Source organism: Macrotis lagotis, chromosome 2 (genome assembly GCF_037893015.1).
Source record: "Macrotis lagotis isolate mMagLag1 chromosome 2, bilby.v1.9.chrom.fasta, whole genome shotgun sequence".
NCBI classification, from domain to species: domain Eukaryota; kingdom Metazoa; phylum Chordata; class Mammalia; order Peramelemorphia; family Peramelidae; genus Macrotis; species Macrotis lagotis.
The window spans coordinates 158,242,892-158,264,865 of NC_133659.1; the positions used below are offsets into that span (position 1 = coordinate 158,242,892).

General features: G+C 40.9%; 1 protein-coding gene across 1 annotated transcript in view; it reads left to right on the forward strand.

Moving 5' to 3' along the window:
* CFAP45 (cilia and flagella associated protein 45) overlaps positions 1-13,752 on the forward strand; it is a 52,986-nt gene extending 39,234 nt beyond the window's left edge. Inside the window, exons 9-12 of the mRNA XM_074223122.1 lie at positions 6,624-6,737; positions 7,589-7,782; positions 12,624-12,848; positions 13,545-13,752. Of these exons, the coding sequence (XP_074079223.1) occupies positions 6,624-6,737; positions 7,589-7,782; positions 12,624-12,848; positions 13,545-13,623 (612 nt within the window). The 3' untranslated portion in view covers positions 13,624-13,752. The remainder of the gene's footprint in view (positions 1-6,623; positions 6,738-7,588; positions 7,783-12,623; positions 12,849-13,544) is intronic.
* The last annotated feature ends 8,222 nt before the right edge of the window (positions 13,753-21,974 follow it).

Below are 21,974 nucleotides of genomic sequence, written 5' to 3' on the forward strand. Positions count from 1 at the left end.
GACATACATATACCACAGTTTGCTAAGCCATTCCCCAATTGATGGACATTCACCCAATTTCCAATTCTTTGCCACCACAAACAGGGCTGCTATGAATATTTTTTGTACAAGTGATATTTTTACCCTTTTTCATCATCTCTTCAGGGTATAGACCCCAGTAGTGGTATTGTTGGGTCAAAGGGTATGCTCATTTTTGTTGCCCTTTGGGTGTAGTTCCAAATTTCTCTCCAGAAAGGTTGGATGAGTTCACAGCTCCACCAACAGTGTAATAGTGTCCCAGATTTCCCACAACCCTTCCACCAATGATCATTATCCTTTCTGGTCATATTGGCCAGTCTGAGAGGTGTGAGGTGGTACCTCAGAGATACTTTAATTTGTATTTCTGTAATAATTAATGATTTAGAGCAAGAAAATTGAATTTTTTAATTGATAGGGAATGGTGTTACTCTTGTGAGAGCTATTTTTAATCTAGTATTTGAGTACAAATTACTTATTTATTAAAGATAAAAATCAATGCAAAAATAGAAAAAAGGAAGAAAAGTTAGAAAAGATATGCTGTGTAATCAAAACAGCTCAATCCTTATCTATTCCAATTAATTGTACAACTATTAAACATTCATATCCCAGAAAAATGGTGAGTAGAAAGAATAAAGATGCAGACTATAATACTTTCCTACAGCTAATCCCAGTTTCTTCCCTCTATTGATTATTTCCAACTTAACTTGGATATAACTTGTTGGTACATAGCTGTTAAGTTGTATCCTCCATTAGACAGAGGGCAGAAACTGTGATTTGTCCACTGCTTAGCAACAGTGCTCAGCACATAGCAGATGTTAAAAGTTTGATTGATTAAGTTGTTTAATCCATGTTAATCAATTGTCATAACAAGGGAACTACAAGAGCCTAAAAAGCACCTTCTTAAACAAACATTACTTATTTGCTTGGTAAAGAATGGCAGACAAAAGCAGCATTGGTTCAGAATATAAACATATTTGTGCATTATTACAAATGAGAAAGATGGAAGATTATGAGCAGTCACTTCATAAAACTGAGAAAAACCATAAAGGGCAAAATCAGTTTAAAGAAAACTTGCCAAAAGATTCAACTAAGCAAAGTCATCCTGAGGACATATAAAGATGAAAATGAAAGGAGGTAACAAATACGAGAAAGATGGAAAAGATTTGGAAAGAGCTTTACAACTCACTTCTTTTCATCATCAAGGATAGTAGAATCACCACTCTTAGACTCAATATCACAGTCTGGGATGTGCTTGTGAAGGATCTAGAAATGGCATTGAAGAAAAGAAAGGTGAAAAAACTTGATGTATTAGACCCAAGTGAACAAAGAGGAAGTCTGTGCTTGAGGCAACACTGTTGTAAAGGCGTTGAAGGATCAATTCACGAGAATTTTGAATGAAAAGAAGACAACACAGATATGTGTGTGTGTGTGTGTGTGTGTGTGTGTGTGTGTGTAAATCTTAGATCTCAATACTTGAAAAAAGTTGATTAAGAAAACATTAATGACTATGGAATCATATGCTGACTTTGCCTAGTCTTATCTACTTTTTTTATGTGAAATTTTTATGAAAGACATATACACTCATGATGAGGGTAGGGAACAGGCAGACTTTTGTGAGTCTAATATTCACAGGAGACCATCAATTCTATCATCATACAGTTGATGTAAAGAATAAAAGTTCCTGTTGGACTTTTTAACTGATTCTCTTTTAAAATTTTGATTTGGTAGAGAAAATGCCCACTTAAAGGTTTTCTTCTAACAAGGCTTCTTCCATTAAGAACTTTGACAATAGACATAACCTTGTTCAATGAGGTGAGGCATCTAACAGGGAGACACAAACTTATCTATATCAGTAGTCTGTCTGTACAGTATGTGTCTTTGTTCCCTCAACTAAGCCTTTGAACTCTCTGAACTATGGACTCCTGCCATAAGTAATACTGGTACTGTTGACAAGCTTAACTATTTAAATTCTCCAGGGGCATGACCAATTTTTTTCTTTTCCATTGGCTAGGTTTCCATTAATTCCATTTTAGACATGTTCTGTTTCTTAAGGAATCACAAAGTGTTAACATCTTGACATCTTGTCATCTATGATTATATCTTGAAGACAATCAATTAAATTGTTGAAGTTTGGGGAACCTATTCTCCCCTTTCCTCACTCCTTACATATATGTGTTCAGACAATACAAATGGATGATAAGACTAGACACAGAATTAACGAGGAAAGAGAGAAAGAATTGTGTTCAGAAAGATTGCAGACCTTCTTTAATAACCCCAGACTTCTTCCTGAAACCAATTCCCCTCTTTTAAAATACCAATAATTACTTGTGTGTTTGCAGATTTTTTAGAACACCATACTCTCTAAAAGAATTAAAAATGAGTAGCAGCAGGGGGCAATGGAGAGGCATAATGGTGGGAATAATCAAGTTGCAAAATATAATGTTCAAAGATGAACAGGAGTGAGGGAGAGGAATTAGACCTGGAATATGATTGCTATAGGGAATTCTAAGATGAGGGAACTCTTTTCTATCAACACCTATCAGCAATATTTTTGCCTAGAGTGACAAAAGGTTCAAAGACTTGCCCCAGGTCACACAATCAGTATGCATCAGAGGAAGGACTTCCTGGTATTGAGAAATAGTCTATCTATTCACTAATCAAGGATATAAGTATTAAGAGATATCACTAGGAAAATTTAGATTGAAAAAGATTTGCTGCCCATTGGTGGGAGGATGGTAGATATATAGTAGATAGCCTCATAAAGTCAGGAGAAAGTGGGAAAGTCCACTCCTTCCATGTGCATTGGATATCCTCCCCCTGCTTCCAGCCATGATAAACACCTGGCAGAACATGGATGGACAGGTATGACTAGGTTGTAGTTTGTATCACTGAAAGGAATGCCCTTATAGATGAAATCACAGATCCTTTTGAATATTGTTTCTCTCTATTCCTCCACTGACCTTGGTAAATGAGAACTATTAGTGTGTTATTTTTCCACACAACTTTGTCCTAGGTGTGATTTTAGGATTTAGTGCTGGAAGGTGTCTAACTCCCTCATTGACAGATAAAGAAATAAGGCCCACATTGGTGAAGTGATTTGACTAAGGGCACAGAAAAAGCAAAGTTAGAAGCTGAACTTGTGTTCTCTAATTCCCAAACTAGTAATTTCCTCTATATCACAATGCTTCACCAAGTATCATTGACTTCCTAATCCCTTTGATGACAATCACCTCCTCCCCACCAACCCCCCCTCCCCAGCATCCTTCCATCACCATGGAAACATGTCCTATGTGTTGAATTTTAAATTAGGTGCTATGGACAAGTAAAAGATTCAGAAAGCATAGAGGAGTTGTAAGGGGTGCATGAACTATGGGCATCAAAATATCTCTTAAAGAAATACAGATTAATATAACTTAATATATTAAAATGCAGAAAAATATAAAAGAATACAGAATGAAAGAGTAGTAGCAATCAGGACAGAAATCATTCCAGTGAAGCTTCACAGAGTTGAATTGTATGAAAGACTTGGAAGGAAGGGAGGGATATGTATTCTTGGAGAGTACCCAAGGTCTGAGATAGTACATAAGTCCTTTGAGGGAGAAAAACCATGTATTATGTACAATTTTATATTCTCAAAGTTCCTAACACAGGAATAGGCACATGGTAAGTACTACTGAAGATTTATTTCAGTTTTGTCTGATTTTTTGTGATTCCATTTGTTGTTGAAGATCCTGGAGTGGTTTGCTGTTTTCTTCTCCAGCTCATTTAACAATGAAGAAACTGAGGTAACAGGTTTAAGTGACTTGCTAAGCTAGGAAGTGTCTGAGGCTAGATTGAAACTCAGGAAGGTGAGTCTTCCTGACTGGGCTCGGTACTCTCTCCAATGCTCTGTAAATATTGAACTAATGAATATTTTTTTATGACAGCTCAGAGGTGGCAGTGAAGGATGCTTGAGTTAATAGACTTGCTTGTCTGAAATAGAGTTTAAAGTGCACAGTACTCAGACTTGTGGGTGATGCGATGTAGAAACACTTGGGAAGGAGACTTTGAAGTAATATTGAGTCTGGGTTTGATAGTACTGGAGCTGATCCAGCTCTTGAGCAAGAGGAGGTGAACACATATGAAGAAGAAAATAGTAAGTTTAGCCCCTGTTCATATAATGCTTTACTGTTTAAAAGAGGACTTTCTTCACAGTAACATTCTAAGGCAGGTAGCATGTAGACACTAACTCATACTGCTACCCCTTCCTACCTTTTATTTTAGCAAGAAAAGTTCTAACATTTTATTTGTTTTCCAATTATATACAATAGTAATATGTACCCATCTTTTTTTGTAATGCTCTGAATTCTACAATTCTCCCCCCCCCCCCAGAAGACTGTCTGATAGTTTCTACATTTTTCCCATGCCATACATTGATATGTATTGATAAATTGAATGTGTTATAAGACCCTTCCTATCTTTAGGTCTTTCTTGAACTCTAGGAGTTTGAATCCAACCTCAGACTTAGCTGTGTGACCTTGGGTAAGTAACTTAACCCTGATTACCTCACATCCAGGGGCCATCTCCAGTTGTCCTAATTCATATCTAGTCACTGACTCTGGAGGAGAAAGTAAGACTGGTGATTTAGCACAGCACCTCCTCACTCAAATCCAATTCATGTGCTTGTCATGGCACCACTTCCCAGATGTTGTGGTTATCTTTGGGAAATGAAGGATAAACATTAGAATCCAATGACACTGGCCTCCATGCTGTTTCCTCCATTTCCTGGGTCAGGGCATTTTCACTGACTGGTTTTATGCCTGAAGAGCTCCATCTCTACTCCTCCTAATGTCCCTAGTTTCCTTCTAGTATCAACTAAATCCTACCTTCTCCCAGAAGTCTTTCCCAATCTCCCTTAATGCCAATGTCTTCCTTTTGTTGATTATTACCAATTTATTTTATAATTTGTTTGCATGTAATCTCCTCCATTAACTGTGTGACCCTGATTAAGTCAGTTAGCCTCTGTCTGCTTCAGGTTCCTCATCTGTAAATTGGGAATAACAACAGCACCTGCCTCTTGTGTTTGATGGGAAGATCAAATGTGAAAGTAATTGTAAAATGCCTAGCACAGCCCATTATAACAGGTGCTGTATAAATGCTAGCTATTATTATTATTTTCATTTTGATTTCACATATGAAGAAATTGAGGATCAGTAAGCTTACATCATTTGCCCATAGTCCCAGAGCTAATATACAGCAGAGTTTAGACTTGTATCCAAGTCTTCTAACTCCAAGTACAGGGATTTTTTTAATTATCTGTGATTCTTGTTACTATATTTATTTTTTCTTATTTTTTCCCACCTACATGCAAAGGTAATTTTCATCATCCATTCATTTGCAAGTTAATGAGTTCCACATTTTCTTACCATCTTCTCCTTCTTTGCCCTCCCTGTGGCGGTAAACAATCTAGTAAAATTTGTACATGTACAATTATATTTACTTGTTACTTTGTTTAAAAAAGATGGGGGAACAAGTGGAATTGGGATTGAAAGTATGTAGACTGACAAAATTTTGGTACATGTATATGTATATGTGCTTTCTGTGTCTCACAGGAAGATGTGCTCACATGCATGTGCTGCCTCTCATGAGTCTACCCCAAGATTTTCTCTGATCTCAGAACAGTCTCTATCTGGGCAGATATGACTTGAACCATCCAAGGACAACATGACTTCTTTATTGAGATTTCTAGGGATCAATTCAACTACTACCTAGGTCAAACCATATCAGAGGAATTGGTCTTAATCCACTTACACTCGAGTCCATTAAAAGGAATGTTCTTGTCACCAAGATTTTGATATATTTTATCAATAGGAATAACATTAAATAAGAAGAATTAATATCTGTTTTGCTTCTGCACCCTAAGATTTGTGGGACCTTTCCATCTGATGCAGCTAATACCTTCCATATATGCTGGTTCCCCTATTATATAATGTGAGCTCTGTTAGAGTAAGGGTTGTCACATTTTCCTATCTCTATTCCCAGTGCTTTGTAAATGGTAAGTTAATGTTTGATTCCTTCATTCATTTACTGAGCTATGGATAGGTTAGTTATATTTGCATGTTTGGCAGTAGCTTTTTTCTGAACCCCAGAGCACTCTCGGGAACTGTCAGATATTGGTGCAAAGTCCTAATTTAGGTGCAACAGGAAGACAACAAATTTTGAGAAATTATGGTTGATAAGAACAGGTAAAATATGAACATAAGGATATTCATAAAGATCTGTATAGATAGAATATAGGGGCTAAAGAAGTTCTCTGAAGGGAGATTGCTCTTTGTCAACTCAAGAGGAACAGTCCTGGGGAAGTTAACAGCTTGTACACATTTATAGCATGAACACTTGATAAAGATTGCTGTTTTCATTGCTTTACATACCTGGCTGTTTCTTAGACAAAATTACCCCATGGAAAAATCGGATGATGGGTAAGACAAATCAACATTTTTTTTTTTTTTGCTTTTCTGGCAATGAAAGAGGAGACACCCCCAGAAGAATGACTGAGTGGTTCATGGCTGTTGGAAAGACCAAGATTACAATAGATCTAATTTTCCATGGCCTTTTCTTTCTTCTAGGCCCAAGCAGCAGAGTTTGAGGCTGAGCAAGAAAAAATTCGAAAGGAAAAAGAAAAAGAGTCAGCTTGGCTGAGGGCCATGCAGGAGAAAGCCCAGGACTACCAGGCAGAGCAGGTACCTATCTCTCCAGGACATTCCTTGGGCAGCCTATGAAGTGGACTTCAGAAAAAGTCCTAAAAGAAGAGACTCCTAAGTTCTCTGCAGACTTTAGAAGTACAGGAGATAAGTGGGGACCTGCCTATAGTGCTAATAGTTGAACATGAGATATTTGGGGGGTATATTCACATACACACATCTATCTATCTATCATCTATCTATCTATCTATCTACAGACATATACATATCTGAATAGTACCTCCTGCAGGGATATATATTCCTTCTCTATTGATCAGGAGTCACTTTTTTACTGCTGCATCACATAGCAATATGATGTCCATCCCCTGCCCTGCTTGAGTGGGAAAAAGGCAAAACACATTAAGAATCATTTTCTGATGAGGAATGTAAGTTACTCAAATAAGTGACCAAGGGACACTGTAAGCACCTTTATTGATAGTATTTTAAAATAGGAATAACTTCAGGGTGAGAAATAGACAAGATGACCTCTTATGCCACCTTATGATGATTAATCTATTTCCTAGAATCTCTTACTGCTAGAGAAATTCTTTGGGTTTTCTCAAAGTAGAAGATGATGGGAAGACCATAAACTGATGATTCCTAAGGGATTGGTTGTAGATGATTGGTTTCTTACTTTTTTATTTATGGAAGGGATGATAGAATGAGTGGATGAGTCAGCTTCAGGAGTTCTTTGAGGAAGTTGGTTCTAGCTGTCCTAGGGAGGCAGAGGGATATATAGGGAGACTTGTCTCCCCTTGCACGTTAACCTGCCCTGCTTTCTATACTTCTGGCTTCAATTGGTTGGGGTTTAGTAATAAAGAGGCCCCCACCCTTTTTTTCTTACCTCCCAGTATGCCTTGAGAGACAAGCGTAATCAAGAAGTGGCAGAACGAGAATGGCGCCAAAAGGAGAAGGAGAATGCCTTGAAGAAAGCAGAAACTGAAGCGATGTTGAAACAAAGCCGATTGGAACAGGTGGCCTACAAGGAGCATGCCCTGGCTGTGCAGGTGCAGCGGGATCGAGATGAGTTTGAGAGGATCCTCAGGTGAGTTGACCTTTGCTTTACACCTGAGTATAGAATAAGGGTCAATTAAGTAAATAAAGGATGTGGAGGGGGTTAAAGAGGGACTGGAGGGGAGGGCTTTGCATCTACAGTCAGATTAGAAAATTGTCTTAGAAATTGTCTCATCTGAGCAAATAGTAACTTTCCCAAAGTCACTCCATTAATAAATGGAAGAGCTAAGATTTGAATCCAAGGTCTTTGCCTCTAAAGACAAGGACTTTTTTTTATTTTTGTACAAATGATTTTTTATACATTACTAAAATTCTAAATATAGATGCTCATGAGAAATGAAGTAAAGAGAGAAAAAAAAATGTGCTTCAATCTGTATTCTGATACTATTAGTTCTGTCTCCGTGGTTCACATTCTTTATGTTAAGTCAATCACAAAAGTTACTTCCTTATTTTTCCATTGCTGCTGTTGCTGATCACAACTCCCTCCTTTCATACATCCCCACTACCATGTACTATATTTTCTCTCTCCTTTCACTCTGTCCCTCTCCTTAAATGTGCTGTAGGGTAGCTGAGTGGCGCAGTGGATTGATCACTGACCCTGGGGCCAAGAGGCCCCAAGCCCACATACCATCCCTAAGGCCCAGCAACCACCCGATCCTGTGATCCCAGACAGGCCACCCAATCCTAGCCCCTTGCAAGAAGTAAAAAAGAAAATGTGTTATATCTGACCACTCTCCCCCACAATCCACTCTCTCCTCCATCACCCACATCCCCCTTCCCCCCCTGTACCCCTTATTTCCTTTTAACTCTAGATGTCTATACCCCATAGAGTGTATATGCTGTTTCCTCTCAGAGCCACCTCTGATGAGAGTGAAGGTTCCCTCATTCCCTCTTGCCTACCCCCTTCCATATCGTTGCAATAAAAAAATCTTATTATACAAAATATCTTAGCCTATTCCACCTCTCCTTTCTCTTACTCCCATTGCATTTCCCTTTTAGCCATTGACTCCATTTTTACAATATATTATGTCTTCAAATTCAGTTTTCTCCTGTGCTTCATCTATAAAAACTCCTTCTACCTACTCTATTAAATGAGGAGTTTTATATGACTATTATCAGTATAATTTTTCTATGCAGGAATACATGCAGTTCGTCATCATTAAGTCCCTCATATTTTACCCTTCTCAACTCTTTATTCTTCACCTGAGTCCTGTATGTGAAGCACAAGCTTTCTGTTCAGCTCTGGTTGTTTAAACAGAAACAATTGAAATTTCCCTGGTTCATTGAAAGTATATCTTTCCCCCTGGAAGAGGATTTTCAGTTTTGCTGGGTAGTTGATTCTCAGTTGGTTTCCAAGCTATTTTGCCTTCTGGAATATTATATTCCAAGCCTTACGAGCCCTTAATGTAGTTGCTGCTAAGTCCTGTGTGATCCTGACTGCAGCTCCATGATATTTGAATTGTGTTCTTCTGGCCGCTTGTAATATTTTTTCTTTGACTTGGGAGTTCTGGAACTTGGTTTATAATATTCCTGGGTTTTTTTTTTCTTTTTTTCTGGGGGAGATTGGTAGATTTTCTCAATTTTTTACCCTCTGCTTCTAGGATATCTGGGCAATTTTCCTGTAGAAATTATTTAAAAATGAGGTCAAGGCTCTTTTCCTGATCATGACTTTCAGGTATCCCAATAATTTTTAAATTATGTTTCCTGAATTTGTTTTCCACATCAGTTGATTTTTTTCGATGAGATATTTCACATTTTCTTCTAATTTTTCATTCTTTTGGTTTTGAAGTATTGAGTCCTGCTGATTTCTCATAAATTCAGCAATCTCCCTGAGTTCTATTCTTTGTCTGAAGGATTTGTTTTCATTAGTTTTCTTCTCTCTTTTCCCATCTGGCCAGTTCTGCTTTTTAAAGCATTCTTCTCCTCAATAACTTTTTGAACTGTTTTATCCATTTGACCTAAGAAGGTTTTTAACATGTTATTTTCTTCAGCATTTTTTTGGATCTCCTTGACTAAGCTGCTGACTGTTTTTTCATGTTTTTCCTGCATCTCTCTCATTTCTTTTCCCAATTTTTCCTTCTGTCTCCCTTACTTGATTTTCAAAATCTTTTTTGAGCTCTGTCATAGCCTGAGAGCCCAATGTCCATTTTTCATGGAGTCTTTAGATGCAGCCTCTTGTGCTTCCTCATCTTCAGATTGAGTATTTTGATCCTTATTGGAATCATAGACAATGTATTTCTCAATGGTGTTCCTCTTTTTTCACTGTTTACTCATTTCACAGCCTGCACCTGGTCTTGGGGTGCTTCCTGAGATTTTGAGTATTATTGGGACACCCCCCCCCCCCAAGGATCTCTGTGTGAAACTCTGATTTCCCTCCTGATCTATGAATTGACCACAAGCACATCCCTCTACCGTGGGGCTGAGGTAGCTGAGGTGGGGGGGGCCCTGTTCTATGGGGGCCCAGACTATGGTCAGGATTTGAATGTGGTCAGAGCCCCAGAGTCCTGTTCCAGGTACAGAGGACAGACCTCTGAAGTCTCTCTCTCCACTCCCCTACCTTCCGTGGGTTGAGCACTCAAGGCTCAGTTGCCTGGGGGCTCCTGCTTACCTGCTCACTCCTGCTTACTGACTCCACACCTACTTCTTCCATTTCCTGGATCTGGGCTGCTCTGTGTGGACACCACTGCTGGGCTGACCATGGTGACTGCTGCAACTGCCCTGAGGGCCTGGGCTTCATGTGCTCACTCTGTCAGGGGTCCCCTCTGCTGATCCTCCAATTTGTGCCTGGTGCTTACAGGGGTGTAGGTCAGGAAATTGACCCCACTGATGCGAGCCACAGTGCCCTGGGGTTGCCTCCAGGAGGCTGAAGTTTCTTCACTCCTGCTCCCCTTCTAACCTGTGGAGCAGAGCCTTTCCACTATTTTCCAGGTTACCTTGGTCTGGAGAATTTCCTCACTGGATCTCTCTGTGGGTTCTGTTTCTCAAAAATTTAGTTAGAGTCATAATTTTAAGATTTTTGAAATATTATGGAGAGAACACCTAGGAGAGACTCTTCTCCTGTTGCCATCTTGGCTTTGCCCCTCAGGATGTTTTTTTTTCCCCTTAACTGAACCATGTTGTTGAGGGTAAAGTAATCTCACTCACTGGTGGGATTCTTATCAGTCTAGGTTAGCTCTCATTCCTGCTTGAAGACCTTTAAAATCATTTTTCAATGGGGACATGATGAAATTAAGCAATTATTAAATGCCTACCAGGTGGCCAGCACTGGGTTTTAGAAATAAAACTAATTATTTTATAGATATTATTCACCACAATCCTGTTAGAGAGATGTTGTTATTAACCATATTTTGCAGATGAGGAAATTGAGGCAAATTAAGATTAAGTGATTAGTAAGCATTACTTTCTAGCTGTGTAACAAAGGTTCTTCTTGGTCAAGGACCTGTGAGAGTTAAAGGAATTAGAATAATTCACCTGAAAGGAGAGGTGTTTGACATGGGGGAGATGGTTTTTTCACAGCAAGAATGGTTATTTCCACAAGGGGAAAAGGAATAAAATTGTAGCAGAAAAGGTTGAATTCAGACATAAACAAGAGGAAGCTGGGTAGCACAGTGTTGATAGGTTCATTTTTCTGGAATCAAATCTGGCCTCAGACACTTAATTAGTTGTGTAATCCTTTACAAGTCACTTAACTCTGTCTCAGTTTCCTCATCTGTAAAGTGAGCTGGAGAATGAAATGGCAAATCATTCCAGTACCTTTGCCAAGAAACCCACAATGGGGTCATGAAGATTCAGACATGACTGAAAGGACTGATAAACAACAGAAGAAAGAAGAACCTCATATCCCATAGGGTTGAAAAACATTGATTCAGGGGACCAAGAGGTCATCAGATTTAAAGCTGAATGATAGCCCAAAGAGAATTTATCAAAGCCCTCTTTTTCTCGATGACTAAAGTGAGGCCCAGGAAGGAAGAATGATTTGGCCAATATTTGGCCAATATTTGGCCAAACCTACCAATATCTAAGTGAAGGTTGAGTGCCCTCAAATGTGAAAGGACAAAGAAATTATGTATATCCTTCAAAGAGTTTTCTCAACAGTGTTTTGTTATGGATCTGAAATTTTATTCCTATGGTGAGCTCTCAGCGTACAAATTCTCTTCACAGGTAAAAACTGGCAAGCCGTGTTTAACTTTCATTTCAAAACATTGTCTGGAAGATTGAGAGTTTAAATGACTTAGCTGTGGTTACTTAGTATATGTCAAATATAGAACTTGAATCTATGTCTTTATGACTCCCTAAGATTTATCCTCTATTCACCATACTATATTGCATCTTTTAAATATTTTAAGCATAATTGACTTGAAAACGCTTTGTAAGACTCACACCATTTTCTGTGCCGTTTATGTTGGCCTTTGTTATTGAAGACCCCACCCATATTTCCTGAAGCTTTCCTGATTTACTATTATTACTACTACTCTACTTCTCCCTTGGATAAATCATCTTAATTCCATTGCATGAATAAAAATGAGGTGTTAACATCATTTCTGTATTTTCCCAGCATCTAGCACAGTGGATTCTGCAAAATTGGTTCTTAATAAATGATCACTGAATAAATGAATGAATGAATGAATGAATGAATGGGTATTTAAAGTCAAGAGCATTTGGTTGATTGGATGCAAGGAGACACATAGATTACAGTCCAGCCTTGAGAGAAGGTGGGTGAGTGGGGGGATGTCTATGAATAGGCTATGTGTTTCTGAGCTGGGGATAGAGGGGCAATTAGAGGGTGGGTATTGACTAAGAGAGTAAGTAGCCCTCTGGTGGCAGACCCCCTTTCCCCAGTGGGTCCTATTTCTGTCTTCTCCCAAATCCAAGGGCTCAGAGAGAGCAGATTGAGAAGGAGCGTGCAGAAGAAGAAAAGAAAACCCAGGAACGCCTGCTTCATGCAAATGAGTTGCGGCGTCAGGTAAGAGAGAATCAGCAGAAGCAGGTGCAGGAGCGGATCGCCACATTTGAAGAGGGCCGGCGCCTCAAGGAAGAGGCCCAAAAGCGGCGTGAGCGCATCAATGACATCAAGAGAAAGAAGATGGAAGAACTGAGGTGTGTTTGTGACCCAAATCCTAGGGTATCTTGCTGCTTACCATGAATTGGGGGGTCCTCACAGGGGCCCAGAGTGGGGGGGAACAATCCAAAGCAGGGAGCTGAAGAGGGAAACCTCTTTGGATCCAGAAGGAGGAGAGGGCATTTTTCAGAATCCAGAGGAGTCAAGGAGATGAGGGATTGCCCCAAAGTGGGAAGATATAGAAAAGGGAATTACTTAAGAACTGGAAAATAGGGGAGGGGGAATGGTCTGGGATGGGTGAAAATTTAAGTATCTCCCCTAAACTAGGAGGGGAGGGAGGAGAATTGTTTCAGAGGTGGGAGAAATTGGGAATCAGGGATGCTCCAGAACTTTCTGGGCTCTCTGGATACTACCATGGTAGTCTGTCCTGGGCACACTCAAATTTCTTTATGTCTTTGTCCTGATTGTGTTGGAAGCCTTTCCAACTACTCCCTGCTGCTAGTGCCTCTCCTTCTGACATTTCCTTCCATCCTCCTCTAGTATGTCTCCTATTAGACTATTGGCTGTTTCAAAGCAGGGGGCCTCTATTTCTTATTTTCTTTGTATCTCAATGAGCCTTGCCCATAACATAGTATCATGACTGACCCTTTCTGAGCCCCATCTTCTACATGCTGGGTGCTCCTGACCCTTTCAGGACTACCTCTCTCTGACCCTCTCTGACTTTCTCTCTGCAGAGCCACGGGCCTCCCGGAGAAGTACTGCATCGAGGCAGAGAGAAAAGGCAGTATTCTGCCAGCCACCTCAGTGAGCTGAGTGAAGGAGCTACAAATGGACTTTTCCTAGGGCCCTGCCAGGGGCTGCCTGTGACTTTGCCCCTTGGTTTCCACTATTGCTGCTGACCCAGAGATTTTACAAATAGAGATTGGATTTATTATACTTCGATTAGGATTCATGCCTGTATTTCTCTTGGTGGGGGCGAGGCCTGAAGTTGTTTCTTACCCATCAGTGAGAGTATTGAAACAGATAGCATAGGTCCCAGGGAGATAGAGCAGCATATTGACAATGGCATGTTTTTTTGTGTCCCCTTCCACTTCCCACACATAATCTCCCCAGGAACCCAAGTATACTTTTTTTTTTTTTGGTATCCCTATGAGAGGAAAAAGATAGTGCCTCATGGGCAATTGGGCCATGAGAATGACCTGTGGCAATGGATGTGGGAGATCAAGCAGGAGCAGGGGACTGCCATGTCCTGACACAGTTTTGATTCATCTGGGATGGCATCAATAGGGGTCCCTCCAGCAGGATGCGCCCTTTGTGGAGTTCCCTGCTCACTCCTGCTGCTGAGGTGGAAACACTGTATTAGGGAGAGATGACGGGAAGAAGGCTCAGGGAGGAGAGGTCTTGGCCTGGGTCAGGGCTGTCCCTTTGTACACATCCATGAATCAGACTGCATCTGTGGTCCAGGATAGTTGGGGATGAATTCCGACTCCTTTTCCCTTAGTCCTCCCCTTCCAGAGCCTTTCAACTTCAGGTTATACCACAACACAGACATTGCTTCCACCTCCCTGTCCCCCATAACTGGGCACACCCAGGGCCCCAATGCTCTTCACCCCCCAATCCTTCCCCCAAACAGTTCCCTTTACCTCATTTGCCTGCCTCCATTCTCCTTATATCATTTCACCCAATAAACATGGTTCCCCTCAGCTCATTGATCTGCCTCAGCTTTCCTCACTTTGCTCTGGTCTGCTCTTAATTTGAGTCACTTTTACCTTGCCTTTCAACCCCTCCCAGCCCATTGTTTTTGATGTAAGGGTGTGGCTAATATCACTATCTCTCAATATTAATATTAATGTCAATCTCTGCCTCCTCTCCCAACTCAATGTCCCACCCCCACTCTTTAACCTGGGCTAGAATCACTGACCTGACTGTCCTCCCCTGAAGGAAGAGGAGTTAATTGTGGAGGGGCCCCTCCCTAAGCTGGCATCTTCTCCCCCTCCCTACCCAGTGGAGTCCCTTTCCCAGGTGTGGGGCCCAACCTTGCCTCCCTTGATGGGCCCTGCAGCCACTGAGGTGAAGGGCGGCTGCTGGGCGCGTCCTAGGTGTTTACAATGCCAGGTTACAAGGGCCCTGGGCAAGAGTCCCCTTTTCATGGGGCCCAGCAAGAGTCAGCAAGCTGCTTTCTGTACTTCCTTTTCCTCAGGCACAGTAGATGCTCCTCTGGGTATCTTCCCCACCGCAGAAGAAAAGGATGGGCCTGGCCTTGGCCTGGGCTCACGTGAAGAAGGCAGAACCACCCTCTTTATGCTGACTCCTTCCTCCCCAGGGCTCCCTCTTACCTTTCCTTAGAAGGATGCAAATGACACCCCTGGGGATTCTTTTGGCTCCTTTTTCCCTTTTTGGCATTTTCTATAAGGCTGAGGATCAACCTTACACAACAGCTTCTCAGGGGAGCTCTTCCCTCATTCCATGAAGGGGGATTAGATACTCTGTTCTCAAGCTCAGTTTAGCACCCCTTCCCCTTCTTCCCCCCCCCCCCCCACATCTCTTCATTTTGGGAATGGGATGGAAGGAGAAGTCATCTCTATGTGTAGAATCCCATAGAGGAGTCAGTCATGAAGGGGGATATTCCTACTTGGGAACTTGTAAGAGGCAGGATTGGAATAAGTCCAGGTTTCTGTTCTAGACACCAGGAATTCCTTCTATCTTCCTGCCCTCCCCCAAAGTCTACCCTCAATTTTGAGAGGATTCTCCTCCTCACAATTAGAGTTAGACCTATGCTCAACCCCATTTCCAGGGGGATGGTAAGAGACAAGAGAGAAGATGAGGAAAGGTTTTTTTCCCTCAGGATCCTAGACTAAGATATTGATGGTGATGGGATCCAGGGCTAAGAGAGGAAACTGGAGAAGGAAGAATACAAATATTAATCATCTGGTATGTGCCAAACTCTTTGCAAATATCTCAATACTCACAATCTCAAGAGGGAGGTGCTATTTATCATAGTGGAGGAAAATGAGACAGAGGTTAAGTGACTTGTCCAAGGTCACATTGCCAACATATATCTGAGGTTGCATTTGAATGAAAGCCTGACTCCTGGAACAACCCTGTACTCTCCAGCTGCTTCTAGGGAAGAGTTAGGGAGAATGGGAAGACTACAGGTATTTATAAAAATAGGTATTACTTGTGGGGATTTATAAAGTACCATCCGCACAGCAACCCCAAGGTAAAGGAAGTAAGAGACTTGGTTTATGCATTTTGATATTAGTCATACTAAAACGAAGTATTCTTAGAAATAATTACAAATAATCCATAAAGGAAACTGAGATCTAGACAAAGAAAGTGACCTAAAGTCATAAGGCTAGATAATAGTATCAAAACTTGGTGTTTTCACTTTTTCTCCTCCTCTTTTTCCTATTCCTCCGGTTCCCTTTCTTCTTCCTCTTCTTCCTTTTCCTTCTCCATCTCCTCTTCTTCCTCCTCTTCCTTTTCCTCTTTTTTTCAGAAGGCACCATGGGAGAATCCCAAGAAATGAACTATGTTATTCCTGGTCTCCAGGGATTTATATACTGTAAACTGAAACATACTCTAAAGGAGAAATGTTAATCCAAGGCAGCATATGTCACCCATAGATTGGAGACATTTAAGTATAAGGAGCCTGGGTTCCACTTATATGGGATTTAGCACTCCTTCCAAAACATAAGACCTAATCAGAAAAACACACCAGGCTGGGCAGTACATTTGCAAACACTTTTCAGGTATTCTTAACCTTTTGTGTGTCCTGAACCCCTTTGGTCTACCCCTTCTCAAGACCATTTTTAAATGCATTAAAATACAAAGGATCATAAAGGAAACAGATTATACTGAAGCATACATTATTTTTTTTTTTAAAAAGTTCCACAGATTCCAGGTCAAAAACTTAATCATGTAGAACTGTTTTTTTGTTTTTTTGCAAGGCAATGGGGTTAAGTGACTTGACCAAGGTAATTACCAGCTAGGTAATTATTAAGTATCTGAGGCTGCATTTGAACTTAGGTCCTCCTGACTCCAGGGCTGGTGCTCTATCCACTGCACCACCCAGCTGCCCCCCATGCAGAACTTTTAAAAAATGTTTTATTTTAATTTTTAGAAAAAATTCTCCAGCACTGATATTTTTTCCCCATTCCCTTCTCCCAACATAGAAAAAAACACCCATAAAATGCTTATCAAATATGCCTATTCAAACAAAAATTTCTGAATTGACCATGTCCCAAACTGTCTCATTCTGTGTCTTGAGTCCTTCATTTTTGGTTCAGGAGTGAGGTAAGAACCATACAAAAAACTCTCTAGCTCTTAAAGCTATGATGCAGTCTGTTTTCTCTACTATAAGTGTGCTATGGGACAACTGATATGCAAATTAGAACTGCAGCTCTTAGAGATGAAAAACTAAAGTGCCTTGTTCTTTGCTATCTATGCCTTAGGGCAGAAAGAAAGCACAGGTGGAGGTGAATGCTTCTTCATAGATATGATCTGGATGTTTAATGGGAACAAACTTTGCCATCTTCCCTCCTCTAAATCCTCTTCCTCTCAGCTTCCTGTCCCAGTCTGTTCCTATTTCCTAGGACCACAGCCTCACACTGGTCTCTGTTTGCTATTTCTTCTTTTTTTTAAATTTTATTTATATTATTAGCCCAAGGGCAAGTCACTAGATAATAGAGAAGCCCATGGTCCCAGATATAGGGTGCAGTTGAGAGTCAGTAATAAAGTCTAAGGGTGGAGGCAGGTTTGTTTGCCTTCTTGTGCCCCCTTCCCTCCTTTCTCAGGTATGGATGCAAAGATAATTATAGGGAAAGTTCTGTGGGTAGCTGGGGGCAGATATGGCCTGAGTGCCTCCTCTTGCTGGCAGCACCAACATGAAGCTGCTACTGAGTGAGCTTTGAAGGGAGTATCTGAATCCCTCTGGCACCAGGATGTCTGGTTCAGTGTCTTACCTGTCCTGGACAAGTTGTTAAGGGAGGGGGTCACTTGGAATGATCAGCGCCCATTTCCAACTCTATCATTCTTCCTTTATCCACAAAAGAGAACTTTTAGCTTGTTAAGGGTGAAGCTCCCAAAGTTAACTTGGTAGGAAAAAATAAATAAATTAAAGGATCTCAGGAAGTCAGGGTAGGTTAGAATATTGGGAAATAGAGAAAAAATACCCATTGGTCCAGAAGCACAACTTCTGTCCTGCATTTGGAAGGGGACCAGGCTATGTAGAGATTGACTGAAAGAGTTGGAGGTGTTTAAGCCTGAAGATGGTGGCAGAAAGAGATGGGGGTAGAGTGAACATGATAACTGTTTTCATGTATCTGAAGGACTGTCACATGGAAGAAGAATTAAGCTTATTCTTTATGTCCCATAAACCTAGAAGCAAAAGTAGAAGAAAAGCAGAGGGCCACAGTGGACGGGATGCTAGACTTAGAGCCAGAAAGACCCGAATTCAAAGCCTACCTCAGTCATCTACTAGCTGTATGACTCTGGTCAAGTCATTTAACTTCTGTGTGCCTTAGTTTCCTCAACTGTAAAATTAAGGGGATGGATTTGATCTCTAAGAACTTTTTGGCTCTAAAACTAAACTATAATTTTATGAAGGGAGAAAAGTAGATTTTGATTTATTATATATAAGGAAAGATGGCAGAATAATTAGAATCTTCCAAAAGTGGAACTGATTGCTTTGGGAAGCAGTAGCTCCCTCTACTGAATGACTTTGAGCAGAGATTGGTTAATTACTTTGGAAATGCTGTATATATGAGTTGAACTGGATGATCTTTGTTGATCTCTGGTCCAATGATGAGAGGAGGGAGGCTATGAATCTTCCATCTAGGTTCACTAACCCTACAAAGTTGTAAGAGCTTCCAAACACCTGAGCCACCTAACTGTTTGCATCCTAAATGTTCACTTTTTTATGTCCATGATCTTCTCATCCCTGCTCTTATCCCTAAAATCTCCATCCACATATCCTGTTAGGGTACTTCAGTCCCAGGTGTCAGTCTAGGATCTCTCTGGCTAGAAAATCTTGTGGTTGGCTTCTATCTTGGGACAATTAACCTAATGTACACCAATTTTCTGAGGTAAATATTCTCAGATCTCCTGGCTAGGAGCCAACCTTGCCTACTGAGATGTGCCTTCTGCCCGTGCTATGCCAACTCTTTGCTGGAAGGCATTCTCTGGGCCCCAGCACTCTAGCTCCAGAAATTGATGCCAGACTGGCTGGCACTGCCTCAGGCAGGGGAGTGACTCAATGGTCTGAAGAGGACCTCCACTTGACTCAATGGAGTTGTCTGTCACCACCCTCTTCCCCCTCCTTCAAATGTCTTAGTTCTCTCAAATATGAACTGAGTAATTGGTCTCTGTAAATATTCTTTGATTAGACTAGCATGAAAGGGATTGTGGAAGTTCAAAGCCAGTCAGGGCTTCTGGAGCTGGGATGAGTGATAGTTGTGAGTGAAGAAGGAGTAAGCAGGAATTCTCTGAGAGGACCTTGGGATTGAGGAGGACTCTGTGGCTAGGTCATAAACTAGGCTCTTGGGCACATTAAGGGTTCATTTTTTTTCATGTGAATACCTTTCCATGGAAAGTTGGTGGGGGGGGCAGAATACTGGGGAATATTAAATGAGAGGAAACTAGTTTGGATCCTAGGTCATATCAGGTAGGAGACTGACAGGCATATTGACTCCCTTTCCTTCCCTTCTCTATGAAACCCACATGAAAGAGATGCTATAGCCTTATTCCAGGTCATGCTGTTCCCATAAAGCCTTCACTTCAGGTATAATTGACATTTTGGTCTCCCTGAAAGGCCACCCGTGCTCACCTATCTGCCTTTTCCCTAGCTACCACTAATATTTAGATTTAAATAGTTTTTCAAGATGGGCATTTCATCCATTTGTTCAGTTCTTTGGCTCTAAAATTGTTTTTGTGGCCAAACTCAATCCTATCTAATGAATTTCCTCTTAGTGAACAGGTGAGATTGTCCATCCATCCCCTGACTACCCATTTTTACAGGAGATAGTGAAGTTCAGGGGAGTTGTGAGCAGGGCCATTTTGAGATCCCAGAAGAGCTTTTTTTTAGAGAAACTTGTGAATAGTAGCCAATATCAATTGGAACGAGGTGCAGAAAACAGAAAACAGAGAACAGATTGACTCTTGTTCTGGGAATTGCTCTGAATTTTTGCCCATCTTATACACTATGGGAGGACTATTTGCTCTTGAGCCCCTAACAAGACAGATTTGATCTCTTCTCCTCTCAGATCTATAAAACCTCTGTGCTTACCTTGGGGAATGATTGTTGGGTATGTCTCTTCCCCCAAGGGGAGCCAGTAGTAAGAGACTCCCTTGGGTGATGTGAGTATGCCAAATGGGGACTAGGAGCTACTGTGGCATGATGGAGGCAGAAGACTTAGGGTTATATCCCAGCTCTGACACTGGTGAGCTATGTAATCTTAGGGGAATCATTTAGTCTCAATAAGCTTCATTTTCCTCATCTATATATTGGGGAAAGGCACTAAATTAATCAGATAATATGACTATGTACCACATAATATCATAATATGGTTATGAATCACAATACCAAATATTCAAAATTACCATAATATCACATAATGCTCAAGGTGGGTCACTCCAAGGGCAAAAGAGGGGTATGGGAGGGCACTTATTGGCTTCAACTTAGTATCAACAATGAATTACATGTAATAAATGGTGTAAAAGCTATCCCTTGAAAATAGAGGTGATCTGATCATGTATCAAGAGATAAATAACAGATGGGGTAGACCCTTTTTGGAGGACTTATGGGAGAACCTGGATAAAACTTATACATGGTTAAAGGGGGTTGCTATTGCACTATTGGAGGGCATACAACTGTCAGGTTACAGATTCATTAAAGTATAAAACGGAAAGTAATTTTGAGTAGGGGCTACTTAGTTGTTTGTCTTTCTATTCACAGTACCTAATGCTGTATCTGGATTAGAGTAGAATTGAATTAAATGGAAATATTATGTGTGCCACTTAATTTACAGGGTGATCATGAAGGAAATGCTTTGTAAGTAAGGTGAAACTTGTTTTGACTAGCATGGCCTCTTGCAGTGTCTCCAGTCCTCAGATTCAACTGACCCTCCTCTGCTTGTTGTCTGGAGCCTTGGTTGCTTCCAGCTTTGGCTGGACTATTAGCTCCTTACCTTGTGAGCAGCAGTCAGTTACCCCAGAGCCCCTCTCTGCCCCTTGTGCCAGGCCTGGCAAATTCATCCAGACTGATAACAAATATCTGGATGAATTCCCTGCCCGACATAGTTCAGCCCAGTTTCTCTGACTCTGTCCCAACCCCAGCTCCGCCCTCTCTTAATCCAGGATCCAGGGCAACCAGGGAAAACAAATATGGAGCCAAGGGTACAGAACTGGATCCAGAAAGGCTCAATGGGGAGTCTCCCAATTCCATCATATATCCTTTTTATCTCTTAAGGTGACTGCTGGCACCAGTCCCAGTATCTGTGAGCGAATTCCCAGGATTTCAAGGACTTAAAAAGTACATGATTTAGAGCCAGAAGGACCTTCAAGGCTCTTGAATCCTTCTTACAAAGAAGAAACTGAGACCCAGGAAAAAAATAATTTGTTCAAGGTCATGAAGAAAAGAAATAACATACCCAAGATTAAAACCTAGTACCCTTATGTTGTAGAACAGAAACTTACTATAGTAAATTTGGAGTCAAAAGAACTGAGAGAATTGACTTTGAGGACCATCTCTTCTCTCATACATATTCTGTCGCTCAATGATCACCAATTCAGTATTCTTTCCTATATATCATGATGTCTTATTCCTATTCTCCCTGTGAATATAATTTAGTATAAACCAGGTTGAACATAGACAAGAATAAGATCCTTGAGACTCTGAGAGTAGGACCAAGAGAGGAGGGAAACCCTTGTACCTGTTTGAGTGCAGGAAGCCCCCCAGAGACTGAAGCAGATTCCTAGACTCTTCTCAACCTGGTCCCAGCAGCCTGGTCCCTTTAATCCAAGGAACTCAGGGAATTTGGATTCCTAGCTTGCTATTGCAATTTAGAATTTAGTGCTTAATCCTGATATCAGTATCAACTCTTTAACATTAATTAAAATATTTAATATGTAATTTTTCATAATTTTGATTCTAACAATCTCCAAAC